The sequence below is a fragment of the Cydia splendana genome, chromosome 23 (assembly GCF_910591565.1).
Source record: "Cydia splendana chromosome 23, ilCydSple1.2, whole genome shotgun sequence".
In the NCBI taxonomy this organism is placed as follows: Eukaryota; Metazoa; Arthropoda; class Insecta; order Lepidoptera; family Tortricidae; genus Cydia; species Cydia splendana.
Genome location: NC_085982.1, coordinates 11,870,868 through 11,891,316, shown reverse-complemented (window position 1 = coordinate 11,891,316; position 20,449 = coordinate 11,870,868). Strand labels below are relative to the sequence as shown.

At 38.8% G+C, this 20,449-nt stretch overlaps 1 protein-coding gene across 1 annotated transcript in view; it reads left to right on the top strand.

The window, feature by feature from the left end:
• LOC134801880 (ryanodine receptor) overlaps positions 1-19,808 on the top strand; it is a 228,446-nt gene extending 208,638 nt beyond the window's left edge. Inside the window, exons 103-115 of the mRNA XM_063774533.1 lie at positions 288-419; positions 2,140-2,233; positions 4,561-4,716; positions 5,429-5,519; positions 7,884-8,032; positions 8,780-8,910; positions 10,218-10,376; positions 11,293-11,500; positions 12,789-12,920; positions 14,006-14,162; positions 14,772-14,881; positions 19,248-19,350; positions 19,628-19,808. Coding sequence (XP_063630603.1) covers positions 288-419; positions 2,140-2,233; positions 4,561-4,716; positions 5,429-5,519; positions 7,884-8,032; positions 8,780-8,910; positions 10,218-10,376; positions 11,293-11,500; positions 12,789-12,920; positions 14,006-14,162; positions 14,772-14,881; positions 19,248-19,350; positions 19,628-19,731 — 1,726 coding nt within the window. The 3' untranslated portion in view covers positions 19,732-19,808. The remainder of the gene's footprint in view (positions 1-287; positions 420-2,139; positions 2,234-4,560; positions 4,717-5,428; positions 5,520-7,883; positions 8,033-8,779; positions 8,911-10,217; positions 10,377-11,292; positions 11,501-12,788; positions 12,921-14,005; positions 14,163-14,771; positions 14,882-19,247; positions 19,351-19,627) is intronic.
• Positions 19,809-20,449: the final 641 nt, after the last annotated feature.

Here is a 20,449-nt window from a genome sequence, read left to right as displayed (position 1 = left end):
TTATTATTATTCCCTTGAAATTATATTGCGTTTGCTTCTGGCAATTTCCATTATTATTTTGCAACATTACTATATTTCCATTATTATTTATTTCACAAAAATGCAACACGTGTGGAGAACTTTATACAAAGTAAAAACAATATTTTTTCTTGAGTCACGGTACCGACGCTTAGCGCTGTACTGTATAGTATGTATAAGCTATTTAATTTTTATCATTTATTGTACCTATCTTTATATATTTCTCCATTTGTATAACTTCAATGTACTAAAATAACTTTTTTTATCAGAATCCAAGTGAAACCGCACGAATCCCCGACCACATCCACGCCATCTTCTGGCGAGGAAGCAGAAGCTTCACCCGACGAGGCAGTGGAACACTCTGAGGAACAACAGCCGCCATCTTTGATAGACCTGCTCGGGTAAATACTCTCTCTTTTCCTAGCTATCTATTCCACATGGTGGTGGGATCAGCTTTCCTGCTTAACCTTCTCCACTTCGCCCTGTCCACGACATCGTCCTCGGATAACTTGCACTCACTCATATCCTTTACATCCTTCCATCTTGTTCCGGGTCTGCCGCTGGATCTTCGACCTGGGATGGAAAGTTGTAGTGCCAAATTTCCTACGTAGTCCGAAGGACCTCTTTTTACATGACCATACTATCCCAGCCTGCTCGGGTGAATTAATTAAATTAAATTAAATAAGCCTTTAATCCATATATGAGAGGCACTTGTAAATACAGATTCGATATTTAGTTTGTGGATGTACATTGTTTATATTATAGAATGTCTCTTAATGTCGTGTGCCTGTCGGCATAGGCCTCTTCCAACTCTCTCCAATGCTGTCTATCCAAGGCAACTCTAGTCCAGTGGGGTCCTAGAGTAAGCTGGATGTCATCTTCCCATCTGGTTATTTATTTTCCGGTTTTGCGCTTACAGCCGGGTGGGTACCAGTGTGTCACTTGTTTGCTCCATTTTTCCCTATTGTCTCGCAGCATGTGACCTGTCCACATCCACTTTAATTTGTTGGTCTATACGCTTGATTATGTCCGTTGTCATGCTATTCTTTTGTCGACTTCCTTCGTCATTTGGTCTTTGGGGGAAATAATTTGACCCAGGTACACATACTCATCGACATATTCGAAAGCGCTTCCATCTATTGTTATATTTACTTTTGTTGTGTTTGTCATCATTTTTGTTTTATTTGCGTTCTTTTCCAATCCCACGAGTTACCTCGCACAAGTTTTGAACCATAAGCTCCAATTTTTTGGGATCTTCCTCCATCAGTACTAGGTCGTCCGCGAATCTGAGGTTGTTTAGTCTTCTGCCATTTATGTTGAGTCCATACTCCTCCCAGTCGAGTTTTCTGAAGACTTTTTCAAGCACTGCAGAGAAAAGCTTGGGTGATAAAGGGTCCCCTTGTCTTACTCCTCTCTCGATGGGGAATTCCTTTCCTTTAGACTCTAGTTTTATCATTCCCTTGCTTTTTTGGTAAATGTCTTTGATGACACGGGTATAAGTTTCATTTACTCCTTGCTCCTTTAAGCTTTTCCAGATGTGATTTTGGTTCAAGCTGTCAAATGCCTTTGAATAGTCAATGAACGCCATGTACAGAGGCTTCTTGTATTCATTGTATTTTTGAAGTAGCTGCTTGACAGTGTGAATATGGTCTATTGTGCCAAAGTTTCTTCTGAACCCTGCTTGCTCGGGTGAATACGAATAAATAAAATGGACTACAATGATTTATAGCTTAAATTGTATAGTTTATCTTTAGTCCTGCCTAGGCAAGCTCTATCTGCCCACGAGTCAACGGTGAATGTAATTTAGTATTCAAGTTGGTTAATTTTTTACCTAAAGTATAATACATCCTGGTCACGGCACCAAATTGTAACATACATAACTGTCGGTCCGGTCGAATGATATTTCATCATCATCATATATTTAAGAGTATGACTCTTGTCGGTGGAGCAATTTCCATGTTTGGCGGTCCTCTGCCTTCTCTTTGACAGCCTGATACGACACGACGTTGATCTTTACCTTTATTTGATCCATGTACGCTCTCCTTGGTCTTCCCTTCTTCATGTTTACTTCAACTTTCCCTTCTATGAATGATATTTATAATTTTTAATTTGATGTTTCAGTGGAGAACAAGCGAAGAAGCAAGCGCAGGAGAGATTAGAAGCCCAGGCAGCGCAGCAAGCCGCTATGTCCGCTATCGAAGCTGAGAGCAAAAAGGTACAATATCTACACAAGCTTATAAAAAGCAAGTTAAAATCATTCTCAGCTGACCATTGTAAAGCTGCCTCATATTATCACCACCATTATTGGCGATGATAATTTGCTTTACAGTTACACCATCGAGCGATCATTCTGACTAGATGTTGATGAAAGGGTTCATATAAACTAAGTAATGAAGTTCAAATAGTTAAACGAGTAACGTTACTTTTTATTTTATTATGTTTATGGTGCTTTAGCTTAATCTTAGAGTAGATTTTAGTGTAGTAATATTTTGATTTGCTTTAATGCAGCCAGGATCTCAAAGAACATATTTTCGTTCCAAGAAGGTAATACAGCTTTTTCTGAATGTCATCCATCAACCTACTTTTAGAAGATTAAAATGGCTTAAGCGACTGGCACTGCTAGCAATTAGAGCTGAAATTTGGCATTGACTTTACGATGACAGAGTGTGGAAATGTCACCATATTAACGTCAATTTTCTGTGAAAATATGACGTTTATAATATATTTAGTCCTGTCAAAGCCGTTGCGTAGTTAGCTAGTAAGACTGATTGTATTTCACTTTAGCATAACGATTTTTGATTATGTATTATCAAGTATCTCATTATTGGCAAATCTTCTTCTTCCTGCTAGACATGTTCCCATTTACTTGGGGTCGGCCTTCCTTGTCCTCAATTTCCATCTAGCGCGGTCTTGCGCTACGTCTTTATTTAAATGAGCTTCCTTTAGGTATTTTTCAACCGTCGTCCACCAGGTGGTCTGCCTGAGTTGCGTGTGGTGGTTGGCAGTTTTAGGGCAAGCTTCACCACATGGTCCTCTGAACGCCTTTGGACGTGACCATACCATCTTAAGCGTTTCTCCTTGACCTTTTCGACAATCGGGGCAATCTTGAAACTTCCTCTGACATACTGATTTCGGATTCTATCCAGTAGCGTGACACCGGCTGACCAGCGTAGCATACGCATTTCTGTGATGTGCAGCTTGTTCAGATGCTGCTTATTGGTTGCCCAACATTCTGACCCATACAGAACAGCCGGTCTTATTGCGGTCTTATACAGATGCCCTTTTACTTTGAGCGGCATCTTTCTGTCGCACATCACGCCTGTGAGTTGACGCCACTTCATCCATCCAGTTGTAGTTCTGTGCGTAACGTCATTGTCAATTTTGCCGTCATTGCTGAGCACAGAGCCTAGATATTTAAATTGCGTAACTGTAGGTACAAACGTATATCCTATCATAATCTTGATACTTTCGGGATTGGTGACATTATCGAAAATGCAGGACATGTGTTCGGTCTTCTTTCTGCTAATTTTAAGGCCATTGGTTTCCAGTGCCCCTACCCAAGAGTCCAAACTCCGCCGAAGTTCCTCCACGCTATCCGAGATTAGAACAACATCATCGGCGTAAAGAATGTTCCAGGGCAGAGGCTTTTGACATGTTTTCGTGAGATGATCCATGACGGTATTGAAAATCAATGGGCTTAGAGTGGAACCTTGATGTACCCCTACGCTGATTTCAAACTTTTCCCCTTTGCCAGCTGGGCTTAAGACTTGAGTAGTAATGTCCTTATACATATCTTGTATAAGATATATGTAAAACTCTGGTACTAGTTGCTGTCTTAGAGCTTCCCAAATGAGATCGCGCGGAACATGATCTAACGCCTTCTCCAAATCTATAAAAACCATTTGAAGGTTTGTCTTGTTTATTTTGGCTTTTTCGATCATGGTCCTCACCGTTTGAATAGCGTCGGATGAACTTCTCTCTGCTACAAACCTGCATTGATTTTGTGTGAGCGATATAAAGGTTTTTAATCTATTATTTAAGATATGCTCCCAAATTTTAAGCGTGTGAGACATTAGCTTTATAGCCCTATAATTACTGCATTCTCTCACGTCTCCTTTTCCTTTATAGAAAGGGATTAAAATGCTGTTTCTCCACGAGTCGGGCATAGAGTGCCCTTCCATTAGTTTGTTAAACAACTTATACAGCCAAACTACTCCATAGTTTCCGAGGCGCTTCCAGACTTCGACTGGGATTATTGGCAAATAATGTTTTAAATCTAATGCTGTTAATTTTTTTTTTGGCGTATCAGCATGCTGGGTGCCGAATTTTTGGAACGTTGCACACATAAATATTTCTTACAGTCTATTAGAAATTAATTGATTAAAAAGAATAATCGATTACAAAAAAACCAAAGTCAATATACGTATATTTTACAATTGTAGGGTAATTCGCCACTAACTGGCCACCTGTTAGTAACTTATTTTTAGTTTAGGGTGGCCAGTTACTGGCAAATTACCCTATAACCTCTGTTTCTCCCAACAGGCAGTGCAAGCGCCGACCCCGTCCGCCGTGTCTCAAGTAGACATCTCCCAATACACCAAGCGAGCTGTTTCCTTCCTTGCGAGGAATTTCTACAACCTGAAGTACTGCGCGCTTATCCTGGCCTTCTGTATCAACTTCGTACTACTCTTCTATAAGGTGAGTAATAATTCTGCTGATATAATAATGTTGAGACAAAATTGCTTAAACTGACACCTGCTGTATTACTGAGACCATGATCTCATAAGAACAGGGCGACTAAGAAGAACATACTTTTTTCCGGCTGGTTCCTTCCTTTCATTTTCCTTTCCTTTCAATATCAAGTTCAAAGAAGAAAAAAGAAAAAGAAAAAAAAAGAGAAGGCAGAAAACCTCCAAAAATTGCTCCGCCGACAAGACTCTTACTCTTAAATATGGTACGATGATGATGGTATTCGTTTGGGATTTCAGCAGCTTACTTTAAAATCAGTCTCAAGGTTCCTAGATTTTCTTCACCAAGGAAGTCTTTAAGAGCCCATCAACGTGCACACTAGCGCCACTGCTAAATAATCGTGATTATTTAAATTTAACGATAGGTATTTAAAAAAAGGGGGTCGCTACGTACTGTATTTTGTATTTAAGTACCTTTTGATTACATCAAACTAGTTTTTATGTTGCTGGATTCGTCGATCTATGAACTCAAAACAAAAACGGCCGTTTTAACTTTGGACTCATAGATCGACGAATCCAGCAACATAAAAACTAGTTTGATGTATTCTTAAGGTACTTAAATACAAAATACAGTACGCAGCGGCCCCCTTTTTTAATAGGGGAATATTTTAGAGATTTATCAACCTCTTTAGGCACTATAGAAATACTTTTTTGTTCTTCAGGTATCGACGCTGGAGGGTGACGACGAGGGCTCGGGTCTCGGAGACATTGTCAGCGGTTCAGGCTCGGGGGCAGGTTCAGGAAGTGGAGATGGTAAGCAACTTGACATTATTCATAATTCGTTCATTGTCTGTAGAACATGGGTATATACAATGATGGAACATGATTTAATATAGAATCACCATGTTCTCGCAATATTAGGCGTACAAACTGTCAAACTTATAACTACTTACAGTATGTGATGAAGCTCATAGCTTAATAAAAAAAATTGGGTTATATATGGGAGCGATGCATAACTGCTTCCAGTATACTACTTAAAACATAAGTCATGCAAAAATATTATTTACATATTTATAATTTAACAAAAGCGGTCTGATATCTAATATTACGGCGATAATGTTAAGATTTGTCACAGAGGTACTCTTGAATGGAGTAGTAGGCTTTTTAGAGCACCGTACAAAACTTTGTTCACGGTGCTCTTATGGGATCACTTCGGTCTTGCAAATCGGTTAAATGCGTTTTTCTCAAAGACCGTTTGATGTAGGTACCTAAAATTTGGAATAGTTATGGCAAGTACCATCACTAACACTGTGAATAAGTCAAAACTGCTTATTTCTGATTTTAGGGGGAAATTTAGGGGGTTGAGAGGGGTAGCCAGAATTTTTTTTTATTTGTAAGAATCGTGTGGGGTACCATTAGAAAGCTTGCAAAATTTGAGTCGATGTACTGATTTTGACTTCATTTTAGAGTGCAATAGTTTCGATAAAAAATGCATTTAAAGTTGCAAGTTTTCATACAAAAATTTTCACCTCTGTCCTGGCGATTTTCGCGAAAACTATAGCTAACAGGCAGCTGACCAGTCAATATCCAACCAAAACAAGCATGAAGACGGCGGGAAAATTATCAGGTTAACTTTATCTTTATTAGTTTTTCAACTGCAGCCTGATCTTTGGTTGCTTAGGGCTAGCTAACTGATGCTTACACTGGTCATTTCATATTAGGAAGTAGTTTTAGCGAGAAAGATCCTTAGTTAAAACTTTGGCATTGAAATTTATGACTTATGTCTTTGATACAAAATTTAATTCTGCTTGCTTATTTTTGTGGGATATTTTTTTTTTTCTGAATAGCCTACTATAAGTATGAGAGAGATCTACAAAATACAACCTTATTATATTGCAAATAAGTTTAAATTTCGAACGCGCTTTCCAACATATTTATTATCAGTAAGAATCATATTTATTATTGCAGTTTATCTGAAAAAATTCAAATTAAGAATTCCGTTCTTCACTTCACTCGTTGTGTTTTTTTTTTTACAATAGAGCACATAGAGTTAGTAAGGCGTATATAGAAAGGGAACGGTGCTAAGAGCCTCTACCATCAGTTTTAACATTGACATAACGCTCACGTCTACGTAATTTACTTTCTGTACATCTCGCTTGCACTATTGCTCGCATATGCGAGTACGAGCGAGATGCATAGAAAGTAAGTTACGTAAACGTGAGCGTTATGTCAATGTCAAAACTGGTGGTAGCCGTACTGAACACCGTATTCTTGACTTCGTGCTTGGCCAATTATTTTGATAAAAAGTCACGAAAAATTTTCTTAAAATGTTGTAAATTATTACAGTTTAATATGGGTTTTGGGAGGTTAATATATATTTTAGGTGCCATTCCAAATACACTTTTGGAAAGTAAGGCCGTTTTGAATGCTACAGACATTTTTGATCTATCTATATTAATCCTTACCACATAATAAATAATAGTATAGATTCAATCTCTAACAAAACGCGTCTATTACGAGAGATACAAGCGCAAGTGCGAGCAGGCATCCGTTCCATAGCGGTGCGTGGCAAATACTATGGCTAGACACCAAAACTGGTGTGGCCGCATCTACTTGTAGCGACGCGACGAAATCGCGGAGTGAGCCTGTCCTTACATAAAAAACTGGTCACTTTGTGTCCCAATTCTATTGAAATAGGGGGTATTACTGCAATGTTCTGCCGCCAGAGTGCAGCGCTAGCACTTATCGTAAACCATAGAGTAACTAATACATACCTACATAAGTTTTCACAGATAATTTGATACGAATAAAAGTGACATCGATGCATCAAGGCCCTCTTTGTGCTAGTGGCGCCCGCTACGCAGAATTTTGCGTAACATTCCCTATTGACGCGTTTTTATTGCTTTTTAACGCCCGACGCAAAAAGAGGTGACTCACGTTAGACCGGGCCGGAGCTTCCGGCGCTTCGTTTTCTATGGAAAGCACCACGTGATCACCGATCAGCCGTCATAGAAAATGACATGTCGGACGCCTCGGCCCGGGCACAGTCCGGTCTAATGTGAGTCATCCTTTATACGCTTGACGCCAATGTCCGTCTGTAGCTCTCAAACGAATGAACCGATTTCGATGCGGTTTTTTTTACGTGATCTTATTTGTTAATTTAAATGCTTTTTATAGGCAGTGGCGAATCCGGTGAAGATGAGGATCCGTTAGAAATAGTACATATAGACGAGGATTTCTTCTACATGGAACACGTTATCAAAGCGGCCGCCGTTTTGCATTCTGTCGTCTCATTAGCCATCCTCATCGGATACTACCATCTCAAGGTAAAATGTTACATCACTGACAGAAGAAGACATGCTAACCTCTAACATTTTATCAACATGAATACAGATTCTTCTTCTTTTATTAACTGTATTTTCTTTTCCTTTTGTATGAATTTGATATGTTTTGTGAAAGAGCTACGTATTTGTATGATTTCATGTACATATATATTTATATAAAGAAAAGTCCCTACTGTGTATAATTGCATGAATTCTGTAGTAATTTAAATTGTATTTGTTTTTATTTACTCGTAATGCATGTTAATTATAAGATGTAATGTCATGAAAAGACGTGTCCCGCCGAATTAGTTTCCGGTCCCATATTGGGATACCCTCCTCTAATTGAGGGGGGATTTAAATCTTCACGAGGCAGAGGTGTAGGGTTGAAGCCGGTGTAGCTTTATTTGACGTTCATAAGCGCATTGTAATATGCCTACTTGAATAAAGTATATTTTATCTTATCGTATCTGATAAATTAAATGTACCTAATTCATGTCGAAACTGCTGCGAAGATCCTAGAATATCCAATGATATTATCCAGAAACGCACGACAATATTGTCAATATATATGGATAACCGCGCATAGCGTAACGCAGATCGCCCCAATCGATTATAAAAAAAACATGTCATAAAATATGCCAAATCCAAAGATACATAAACCACAGACAATACTTTTTTGGATTCCTGAATACTGGATCCATTTATAATCTGTGGATTTTCGTCATTGTTATAATTGTTTTCCATATTCAGGTACCGCTAGCCATCTTCAAGCGCGAGAAAGAGATAGCACGACGACTTGAATTCGACGGTCTCTACATCGCCGAGCAACCTGAAGACGATGACATTAAGAGCCATTGGGACAAACTTGTCATCTCTGCCAAGTACGTGTCTTTAATTTTGATGAATGGCCACCGGCCAATAACTGGCCACCCTAAACTAAGAATGAATTTGATACACCTATAAACAGAAATAATTTTAGTATAGTGATCATCAGATCAGATCAGATCTATCAGATGATAGAGTCGAAAAATGGTAAACCACTTTCTTGGCTGACCGTACATATAAGGTTTCAATAACTGGCCAGCTTTCAATAACTAGCCACCTTATCCTAAAATGAATTCTGTTTATAGGTAAATAGAATTCATTATTAGTTTAGGGTGGCCAATTACTAACAGGTGGCCAGTTACTGGCGAAGTACCCTATTAGAGTCCAAAAATATACAACACGCTTTTATGGGTTTACAAATGAAACGCTTAAAGAATTATATTACATGTGGTAAAGAAAGAAAGAAAGAAAATATATTTTCACTTCTCATGCTCAAAAAGTGCACCTTTATGTCGTGCGTAGACGACATAAAATCGCATTTTATGCTCTAGAGCATAAAAGTAAAAAAAAATTCTAAGACTAAGGTAATCGGTCTCAACAGCCAAACAGTTAAAGCATATTGCACAATTTTACTGAGCAATAAAATTAAGTAGATGACAAAACTTGTTATATTATTTTATTTTATGCTACAATTTATTAGAAATCCGTATTTTCTGTCATTAAATTTAGTAAATCGCATAAAATAGGAGTCGATTATCGTTCAAAAATGCTCCGAAATATTTGACTTGGCAGAAAACCAAGCGTCTGAAACTCTGATCACATGTTGAAAATTTAAAAAAAAATTAAAAAGCTAGTTGGCGGGAATTGGTTATGTATTATGTTCTTTCGCTTTACGACAATTTCGTGGTGTAAATTGCCGTGAAAATGTGTTTTATTTTCCTCGCAATCGAACTGAAAAGCTGAGTGTACAACAAGAGCATAAATGTCCATTTTTTCCCGAGGCAATTTTTTGGTCTGAGCGAAGCGAAGACCAAAATAGTAGACGAGGTGACTTTATGCCCTTGTTGTACAATCTACTATTATTTACGTCAAACAAAACCAGTTAAATTAAAAGACAAGACATAGGTCAATAAAGTAAGAAATGTCTCAGATCACATGTAATTGTTGGCTAAGGCGAAGTCGAGGTAGATAGTCATGTGATCTGAGGTTTCCTTTTTTACTGGCCGAGGTTGACGCTTTCCGGCCGGAGTGCAAAAAATTAAATTTTATGACCTGTTCAAGCCTAGATTAAACAAAGATTTGAACGATATTCTTCTCTTAAAATACATTTTAATTCCTATATATTATTTCCTATTAATTACAGATCGTTCCCCGTGAACTATTGGGACAAGTTCGTGAAGAAGAAAGTCCGCACGAAGTACTCCGAGACGTATGACTTTGACAGCATCTCCAACATGCTCGGTATGGAGAAGACGTCGTTCGCGGCGCATGAGGAGACGGGCAATAAGGGCTTCTTCCAATAGTAAGTTTTTTTAATGCCACATTGGTGGCTAACAAGCATACAGCCCGCCTGGTAAGCAGACACCGTTGATGTCACCGTTGAGGGTGTTACATGCTGTTTTGAAGCATACCCCATACAGAGGGCCTACCACGAACCACGTTCGACGTGTTGTCTCTCTGTCACACTTAAGTACGAATTTACAAGTGCGACAGAGAGGCAATACGTCGAACGTGGTTCGCGGTAGGCCCTCAGTAGCCCTTCGAGAATACATCGGCAGGGAGCTCATTCCACAACCGGAGCGTCCAAGGGAGAAAATTCCTCTTAAACCGCATAGGGATTTAGGCGTGTATACTTTTTAGATATAGAAAAGTTCTATCTAGCTTCTGCCTGCGACTTCGTCTTGAGCTGGTAAACTACTTTGACAAGTTCTTCGTGATAAAGACAGTCCGCACGAAGTACTCCGAGACGTATGACTTTGACAGCATCTCCAACATGCTCGGTATGGAGAAGACCTCGTTTGCCGCGCATGAGGAGACGGGCAATAAGGGCTTCTTCCAATAGTAAGTGGCTTGTATACTTACTGGACACGCGGCAGAATGTCAAGTCAAGTTCAAAAGCAGAGGACTGGCGACGCAGCGGCCGTGTGTTATATTACACGAACCATTTGGAGCCAGTTTTAACCCCTGCGCAACTCAAAATCTAATAAACATAAACATATGAAATTTGGTTCATTTATTAAGGCTGACTAGAACCCGAAATTTTATGAATATATTAGCTTAACCGATTATTAAGAGATATACATCTAAAAATCGGGATTTTTCTCACTGAGTCAGTACGTCGGTCAATAGACCTAACCTAACCTAACATCAAAAACCTAGCCTTCTAGATGACCTAGCAAGTTAAGCCATTTAACAACAAATCTGTAATAACATTTCAGCATCCTCAACCTGGACTGGCGTTACCAGCTCTGGAAAGCCGGCGTCACATTCACCGACAACTCCTTCCTGTATTCACTGTGGTACTTCTGCTTCTCTGTGATGGGCAACTTTAACAACTTCTTCTTCGCCGCTCATCTTCTGGACGTTGCTGTGGGCTTCAAGACGCTGAGGACGATCTTGCAGTCCGTTACGCATAACGGGAAACAGGTAATTGGAAATACTTCTATTTGAATAGAGAGTTACTGTCATGGTAAATTATGTAGCCACTGAATACTGCCATTTTTCGACAGAAGATTAAAACTGTTAGAACGCCATTTGACTTTTATTCTTATTCTTTCACTGATATGTGTTAACTTGTTAAATATTAATATTAACGCCATCTACCCGAGGGTAGGCCAAAGGTATGATGCAATCTTTTCGAGCGATGGCGCCATAACCTTTGGCCTACAGTCGAGCATTTGGCGTTAATTTTAATTTTTAACAAATTCACACATATCAGGGAAAGAATAAGAATCAAAGTCAAATGGCATTCTAACAGTTTTAATCTTCTGTCGAATGATGGCAGTAAATTTACAGTGGCTACATAATTTACTTTGATAATCAAGCTGAAGTGGGACTGGGCTGGACACGTTTGCCGTATGCCGGATGACTTGTGGGCTAAAACAACAACCAATTGGGTCCCACATCAAACCCGGGGTCCCGGCAAACCTCGACGACGTTGGCGAGATGATCTTGACGCCTTTGATAGGAACTGGTGAGAGACGGGTCAAAACCGGGATACGTGGAAAGGGAGGAGGGAGGCCTTTGCCCAGCAGTGGGACACTCTAGGCTCATATAAATAAAAATAAATAAAATCCGCCTCTATGTATTTTCCGTCGTATTTTCTCGGAAACGTTCGTATTTGCCATGCTACTTCAGTCAACCTTAGTACTTTTTTTACCCAAACTGCCTGAAATGGCAAGACACGTTCGTACGTTTCCGTGAAAATACGATGGAGAATAATTATGGACTAAATCTGTATCGATTTCGAACGTGATTGGGCCATCAACGAACATACCTAATCTAAACTGCGTCCACTTTTAGAGATTCATTTAGAAAATATTCGCTTTAGATATCGGTGACGGACAGCGGGAAACAGATAAACGCGAGAAAAACACTTTTATGAAAACCACATCAACTAGTAAAATCTAAATGACGCGGTCACTCTTTTAAAGGATAATTTAGCCACCATTCGGATACAGAGTTTACACATCAGTCAAGCATATAGGCTTGTAGCTATAGTAAAAAATCTAAAATTTGCACTATGATTCGTACTTAGAAACCGCTAGGACTATTCGGTATCTAGTTCTATAATCGATACCTACGCTATCGAACTATCGATTATAAAATCGATTCAATCTAATTTATATTGTATTTGCTGCTTACTGCTAATATTAGTTTTTTATTCTACATGCCATTATTTATTTCTCATGACAATGTTATCTTATATTTCCAGCTGGTGTTGACCGTGATCCTGCTTACCATCATAGTGTACATATACACGGTGATCGCATTCAACTTCTTCCGCAAGTTCTACGTTCAGGAGGAGGACGACGAGGTCAACAGGAACTGTCACGACATGTTGTCGGTAAGAGATCTTTTGATATATATCTCACTTTACTACTTTTTAAGAGAGCCACAACAATTTGACAATTTGAGTAGCTAGATCAGTGCCCCAAACGCGTTAGTTCCGCGTAGCATTATTCCCGATCGCATTTTTCGCCACTCGCGTTAGTTCCGCGTAGCATTATTCCCGGTCGCATTTTTCGCCACTCGCATTAGTTCCGCGTAGCATTATTCCCGGTCGCATTTTTCCCCACTCGCGTTAGTTCCGCGTAGCATTATTCCCGGTCGCATTTTTAGACGGGCTCCTATTTCTGGGCGGTTTGCACTTCGGGCATCTGAAGCTACCTAACGAACGTAACCTATCTACACTTTTTTCCCCAAAGTGTAATGTTTTCATGGACGTCACACTAAATTAATAGGTTAGGTAGGTTAGGTTCGTTAGGTTAGCTTCGCGGGGCTCCGTCTAGCTAAGTTGTGAACTAAATGTTTTTTGAAAAACAAACTCTAGCGGGGAAAAATGCGACCGGAAATAATGCAACGCGGAACTAACGCGAATGGGGAAAAATGCGATCGGGAATAATGCTACGCGGAACTAGCGCGAGTGGGGAAAAAAGCGATCGGGAATAATGCTACGCGGAACTAACGCGTTTGGAACTAACAATTTTTGTTCGCATATATCTAATAAACTACATACTCAACCTCTAGCCGCCCACGCGTCAAAACTTGCCAAGACAAATGCAATTTTGGTTTGTCGAAATAACGATTCAAATTAGAATGGAACGGGAGAACTTTTTATAGGTCTCTGGGCGGCTAGAGCTTGGCCTGAGCTTGGGAATTGGGCTTTAATTTGTTCTTAGAGTCTTAGAGTATTGTTCTACGTTTTTTAAATAAGCCCATAAATTCTCCTCGTGATGGACTTCCAATCCATGCCGATTCAGCACTACATGTATTTTGTCTATTATATTTAACGTAGAGGCCAGGGCCCGACACAGCTCCAATAATCGACATTTTCATTCTTAATGTCATAGCAATAAAGATGACAGCAAGGAGTCGAATATTGGGTCTTAACATGTCGGTTATTGGGGTGTTCACTGTTCCCGTTGGCAGTGCTTCGTGTTCAACATCTACAAGGGCGTGCGCGCGGGCGGCGGCATCGGCGACGAGCTGGAGCCCCCGGACGGCGACGACTCGGAGGTGTGGCGCATCATCTTCGATGTCTCCTTCTTCTTCTTCATCATCATTATCCTGCTCGCTATCATTCAGGGTAAGTGGAAGAGAACTAACCTTTTGGACGCCAATAACCGATATATCCGCACCGCAGGTTCGACGCCAAAGACCGATTAATCGGTCACAGACCACAGAGCGTGCAATATGCTATAAAGTTCTATTTCAGTTTTGACACTTCGGTGACGTGGCGTCCGGGTGACCGCTTTTGTGGTTGACATGGCGTCGAAAAGGTTAAGAAGCAGACAAAATATGTATGTACTTAATTAAATTGCTGTCAGGCACTTCAATCCCAGCATCTCCACCACATAGACAGCATTCGTGTCTTGAGAACTGTCTAGCTATCACGGTTCATGAGATACAGCCTGGTGACAGACAGACGGACAGTGGAGTCTTAGTAATAGGGTCCCATTTTTACCCTTTGGGTACGGAACCCTAAAAAATCAACTAAGAACGTCATCGGTTTGATAATTACTTCCTTAGACACTCATGAAAGTTCTGCATATCTAAAATATAGTTCCATTGCTTCCATTTTTTAAAGAACGGTTCTTTAGTATCGAAAAAAGATTTCGTAAAGCTCTCATGACAGCCTAAATTTGAACACATGAAAGTATAATCACCTAAACAATAAACATCTTTCGTGTTTCAGGTTTGATCATCGACGCCTTCGGTGAGCTCCGTGACCAGCTGGAGTCAGTAAAGGAAGACATGGAGTCCAACTGCTTTATATGCGGCATGGGCAAGGACTATCTAGATTTGGTAAGTTAGACTTATGACTATATGTGACTGCGAAATGTATGGGGACTCATGGGGACAGCTATGAATACAGGATGGCCGAGTTGTGGTACAGAATAGTGTTGCCAGCCGTTTGTGTCAATAGCAATATAGAACTAAAATAATTACACGTAGGCAATGCGGTCCGTCATCAACATCAACATCAACATCAACATTTATTAAGCAAATAGGCCACAAGGGCACTTTTACACGTCATCATTGAATTTACATAATTACAAGCAAAAATAATAACATCAACAATTTTATAAAATAAAACTAACAATTCAATCTAACGTATTAAAATTACTAAGAGATGTATATGGTCTCTTAATGTCTAATTACATAAAAAATACAGATACAAAACACAAAAAAAAAAATCTATAATATTTAGAGGTGTAAATGTCTCTAGGTGTCAGAACTATAAGATTATATAGTTTATCAAGTTATCCTTAGAGATGTATAGGGTCTCCAAGAGTCAATATCCTGTATAATTAATACATTCATTAAGAGAAAAGAAACATACGAGAGCAGAATGAGGCGTCTCACTGTAATTAATTAATAAAAATAGTTACTAAGTATAATAGCTTGTGTTAGCTTAAACAGACCAGTCTCCACAAACAGCACCCGTTCACGAGTATGACGCGTATCTCAGCCATCGCCTCCCTCAACCTTCATTCGGGAAAGTGGCGACCCGATCAACGACGCCACCGTAAGCAAAGACTTTTAAGCGAGCATGACATGTTCAAGCTACCGGCCTATAATAATATTAAAATAGTAATAACATGTAGCTGTAAGACACGGCATTTTGTGCTCGTATGTTACATAAAAAGACAGTATAGCTTCACATAATTACTAGCCTAAGTTGACTTAGAGATGTAAAGGTCTCTAAGTGTCAGAAACATTAAAAATATAGGTATGTACAATCAAAAATAAAAATAAAATATATAAATAAATACTTAGAGATGTATAAGATCTCCAAGTGTCCAAAACTAAAATTAAATTAAACAATTTAATCAAGCGAGAACATCATTGTCTCATGTGTCAATTCTACTGGACACTAGCATATTTAATTCACAATGTAAAAAAAAAAAACAATATTTATTTAGCTCTTATTATACTAATGAAATCAAGCTACCTGCTTAAAGGCATCTCTATCGTTTATAAAATCATTTACAGTGTAGTACCCCTTACTTAACAAGGAGCGCTTAATGTGCGACTTAAATTTGTGAAGTGGTAAATTCACTACATCAGTGGGGACTTTGTTATAAAAACGTGTACAGTTCCCGACGAAAGACGTACTAACCTTACGGAGGCGGTGGGCGGGCACAGCAAGCTTATGTTTGTTTCTAGTGTTATAGTTATGGATATCACTGTTAACCTTGAATTCATGGATGTTTTTCCGAACATACATAATATTCTCTAGTATGTATTGAGATGCAACGGTAAGAATGTTAACTCCTTTGAATTTCTCTCTTAGGGATACTCGAGCGCCCAGTCCATAGATGGAACATACAGCTCGTTTTTGCAGCACAAATATTGTCTGAATATCTGCCGCTTTTCCCCACAACAGAATTCCATAAGACATAACACTATGGAAGTAACTAAAGTATACCAGCCTGGCCGTCTCTACGTTTGTTAGCTGTTTGATTCTCCTCACTGCATAGGCTGCTGAACTAAGTTTTCCGGCTAGAGTGCCTATATGTGCATGCCATTGCAGTTTGGAGTCTAGAGTGACTCCCAGGAAAACAGTTCGATCCTTAAATTCCAGCGTATCACCTTTTATTTTAATCTTGCTGTTATTTACCTGCTTGACGTTAGGTAGCGTAAACTTGATGCATTTGGTTTTCTTGGCGTTCAAAAGCAAATTGTTTGCCGTAAACCAGTTTACTATGGTAGATAGCGCGTCATTAATGCTCTCGAAGCTATTTTCCTTTCTGTCCACTTTAAATATAAGGGAAGTGTCATCTGCAAATAACACTATACGAGGGTTGCACTGAAAATGTCGGGAATAGAGAAAACTGTCGCATCTAGACGGTCAATCTTTATTTTAATACATACTTAAACTCAAACTGACCACGCATATAAATTTTCTTTTGAAAGTAATCATTCTGTAATGCACACGGCTCATAATCCCAAAGTCCTTTTTGTATGGCGATTTTGGGGCCTTAGTGGTTTTGTATGAAATTCGTGGAGTAGCCAACGGAATTGAAGTTTTTTTACATATATATATATATATATATAAGAGATTTTTTTACTGTTGTCATATGAATATTTAGGAATGTCGAAATCTGCCGATATGCAACTTTTTTGGCAGTCTTTTTAATTAACAGCACAAATGCGATTTTAATTTTTGACGTCGCTTTGGAATGACATGCTTCTTTAAGATCACCCATGGGATAAAATGAAAGTGACTTTCATATTTAATTTTAACTGCAAACGAGCGTACGATGAACTCTAGTTCATAAAAAAATAACAGAAGCCCATTGTAACTTTTATTTGTTCGCTGAGGGCATATTGAAAACCGTTTAAAAATATGATCCGAAAAATCACTTGGCCAAAAATTCAAATAATGTTCGACATACAATTTTCAAATTGCCAGTAATTCTTAAATACAAATGACAACCAAATGGAATATACCTTAAAAGTTTTATAAAGAGTTAGATTTTTATAAATTATATGCCTGTTTCTATTATGTTATTTCTAAGTGTCCCATTCCCGAATCTTTCAGTGCGACCCTCGTATCATGTCTATCTTGCACAACTTTTGGTAAGTCATTAATGTATACCAAAAACAGGAAGGGACCAAGAATTGAACCTTGAGGCACTCCGAGGGCTACCGGGGACCCCGCCGATTGAGTTCCATTAATAACTACTCGCTGAGTTCTATCCGAAAGGTACGATGAGACCAGGTCAAGGGCACTAGCTTTTATCCCATAGCGGCTTAATTTTCTCTTTAAATTTTCGTGATCAACGCAATCAAATGCCTTTGACAGATCACAGAAAATTCCAACAGCATCTTGAGCTTTTTCCCAGGCATCAAAGATGTGTTTTAGAAGTACCGCACCGGCGTCAGTAGTTGATCGACCTTTGGTGAAACCAAATTGATTGCTATCAAGCAGTTTGTTTCTGTTGAAATGTGACAATAGTTGATTCAGAATAAGTTTCTCGAACACTTTGCTTAATGCCGGTAGTATTGAAATCGGTCTAAAGTTCGTGGGATCTGTTCTTGTTCCTGATTTAAACAGAGGGATAATTTTGCTATGTTTCATAATATCTGGAAAAATTCCAGCATCAATGCATCTGTTGAAAATCTCAGCTAAGTATGGTGTAATTGACTCAATAATGGAATCTAATACTTTGACAGACAGGCCCCAAAGATCTTCTGTTTTCTTTAAATTTAAAGACCTAAAAGTCTTAAGAACTATATTCGGAGAGACATACGAAAATTTGAAGATTTCATCAATCCTACATTTCGAATCCTATAGTTCGTTTTATTAGCATTAGAAAGAACTTGAAAGAAGGTAAGCGAGCTTGACAGGTCTTTTAATTGAAAAACGCTTTTTAAAAATCAGTACCTATTACTTATGAAAGCATAAGAATATAAATGATCGTATTAGATTCATAATTGTTACATATTTGCCGTAATATTTTTTAAATGTGTTTTTCAATTAAAAGACACATCAAGATTGTTTACCTTATTTCTAATGCTAAAAAAACGAACTATAAGGCTGTAATATACAGTCACCTGCAATAATATGCTACACAAAGCACGCCGCAAAAATATCTGACACGATCTTATTTGTAGAGCCATAAGAGCGTGTCAGATATTTCTGCGGCCTTCGAAGAGTAACATATTATTGCAGGTGACTGTACGTACGAAATTAGGCCAGTTTTATTTATTTGCCTTTCTTTTTCCTCACAAGCGTGATGAAAAACATTGTGTGCCACAGGCGGTACAGGAATTACGAACTCGCGTTAATGACGCCCTCGCCTTCGGCTTTGGGCTTCAATTCACACTCGTTCGTAAATTCTTGTTTGCCGTGCTTAATACAATCATAGAGCATTTATTTTAGTAACTGCAGGAGACGCCTTGGCTATCATTTTCTGTACAAAACAGTCTGCCGATTTTTGCGGGGGAGGGGCACCTCAAATGTATGGCTATTTGTACATGATTTGTATGTAACGTACAAATAGCCATGTCAGATAAACGTCAGTCCATACAAAAGTTTGCACAACTGTGCAAGGTTTTCGGCAGAGGGGTAAGCTCTTAAAGGCGACTCCGGTTATTAAATGCTCTAAGAATACATACAATGTACGAAATGTATTAATGCAATGTTTTTATTTTATTACAGGTACCGCACGGGTTCGACACGCACGTGCAACGCGAGCACAATCTCGCTAACTACATGTTCTTCCTCATGCATCTCATCAACAAACCTGACACTGAATACACAGGTCAGTATTATATACAGAAATAGAAATAGTTTATTTGGTGTTGAATACAAGCTTAACCTATAATACAAATATCTTAGATATTTTAATACAAGACACCAAAATGGATGCCACTCTGCATATTATGCCGATGACTATAGATGTGGCCCATATATCTACGCGTGCGTCCGCATGGGACTGGTTGTGAGGTTTATGTAGGTATATACACGGTGGCTAAAAATAACTGCATTCCCGTTGCCATACCTATAGAAAATCCTATATCTATGATCTTTACCCACAGGTCAAGAGACGTACGTGTGGAACATGTACACGCAGCGATGCTGGGACTTCTTCCCCGTCGGAGACTGCTTCAGGAAGCAGAACGAGACCGAAATGACCGAGTGAATGGTTCATTCAAATACCTACTCATTACAATCCTGAATGACAAAATAAACACTAAAATCCTAGAGACTAAAATCCGGCTCCAAGGACCATTGTACCACCACAAAACTAAGATGACCGAGTGAATGGTTCATTCGAATACTCATTCAATCCTGAATGACAAAATGAACACTACAATCCTAAAGACTAAAAATGTCCGGCTCGAAGGACCATTATTTCTATAACGACAGCATTTGTGACGTTTTCTACCAAAAACATTGTCGGTTGTCGATAAGGTTGATTTCAAATTGAAGCTATATGGAAATAGCGCCTTATCGACTACCGACAATAAGTACCATTTAGATGAGATTGATTTCATCACAAAACAGAAAGAATCCGGTATAACTGAATGAATGTTATATTAAAATACACTCTACGATCGTAAAGGCTAAAATCCGGTTCGGAGGTCCGTTTTTTTCTATTATCAAAATATATCATAATTGCAAAACAGAATGAAACCGAAATAACTTAGTGAATGAGAAATTAAAATACATTCTACGATTGTAAGTCTAATACATCCGGTTCGAAGGACCATTTTTTTTCTATAGGGAAGGCTATTATCAATTTGATTGTATGTGGCATTGATGAGCAGTGATGAAAAATAGAAAATTGGGTGCTGGTTATGTAATTTTAGTCTCTAGGATTTAAACAAATCTACTGCCTTTGTACTACTAACTGAAAA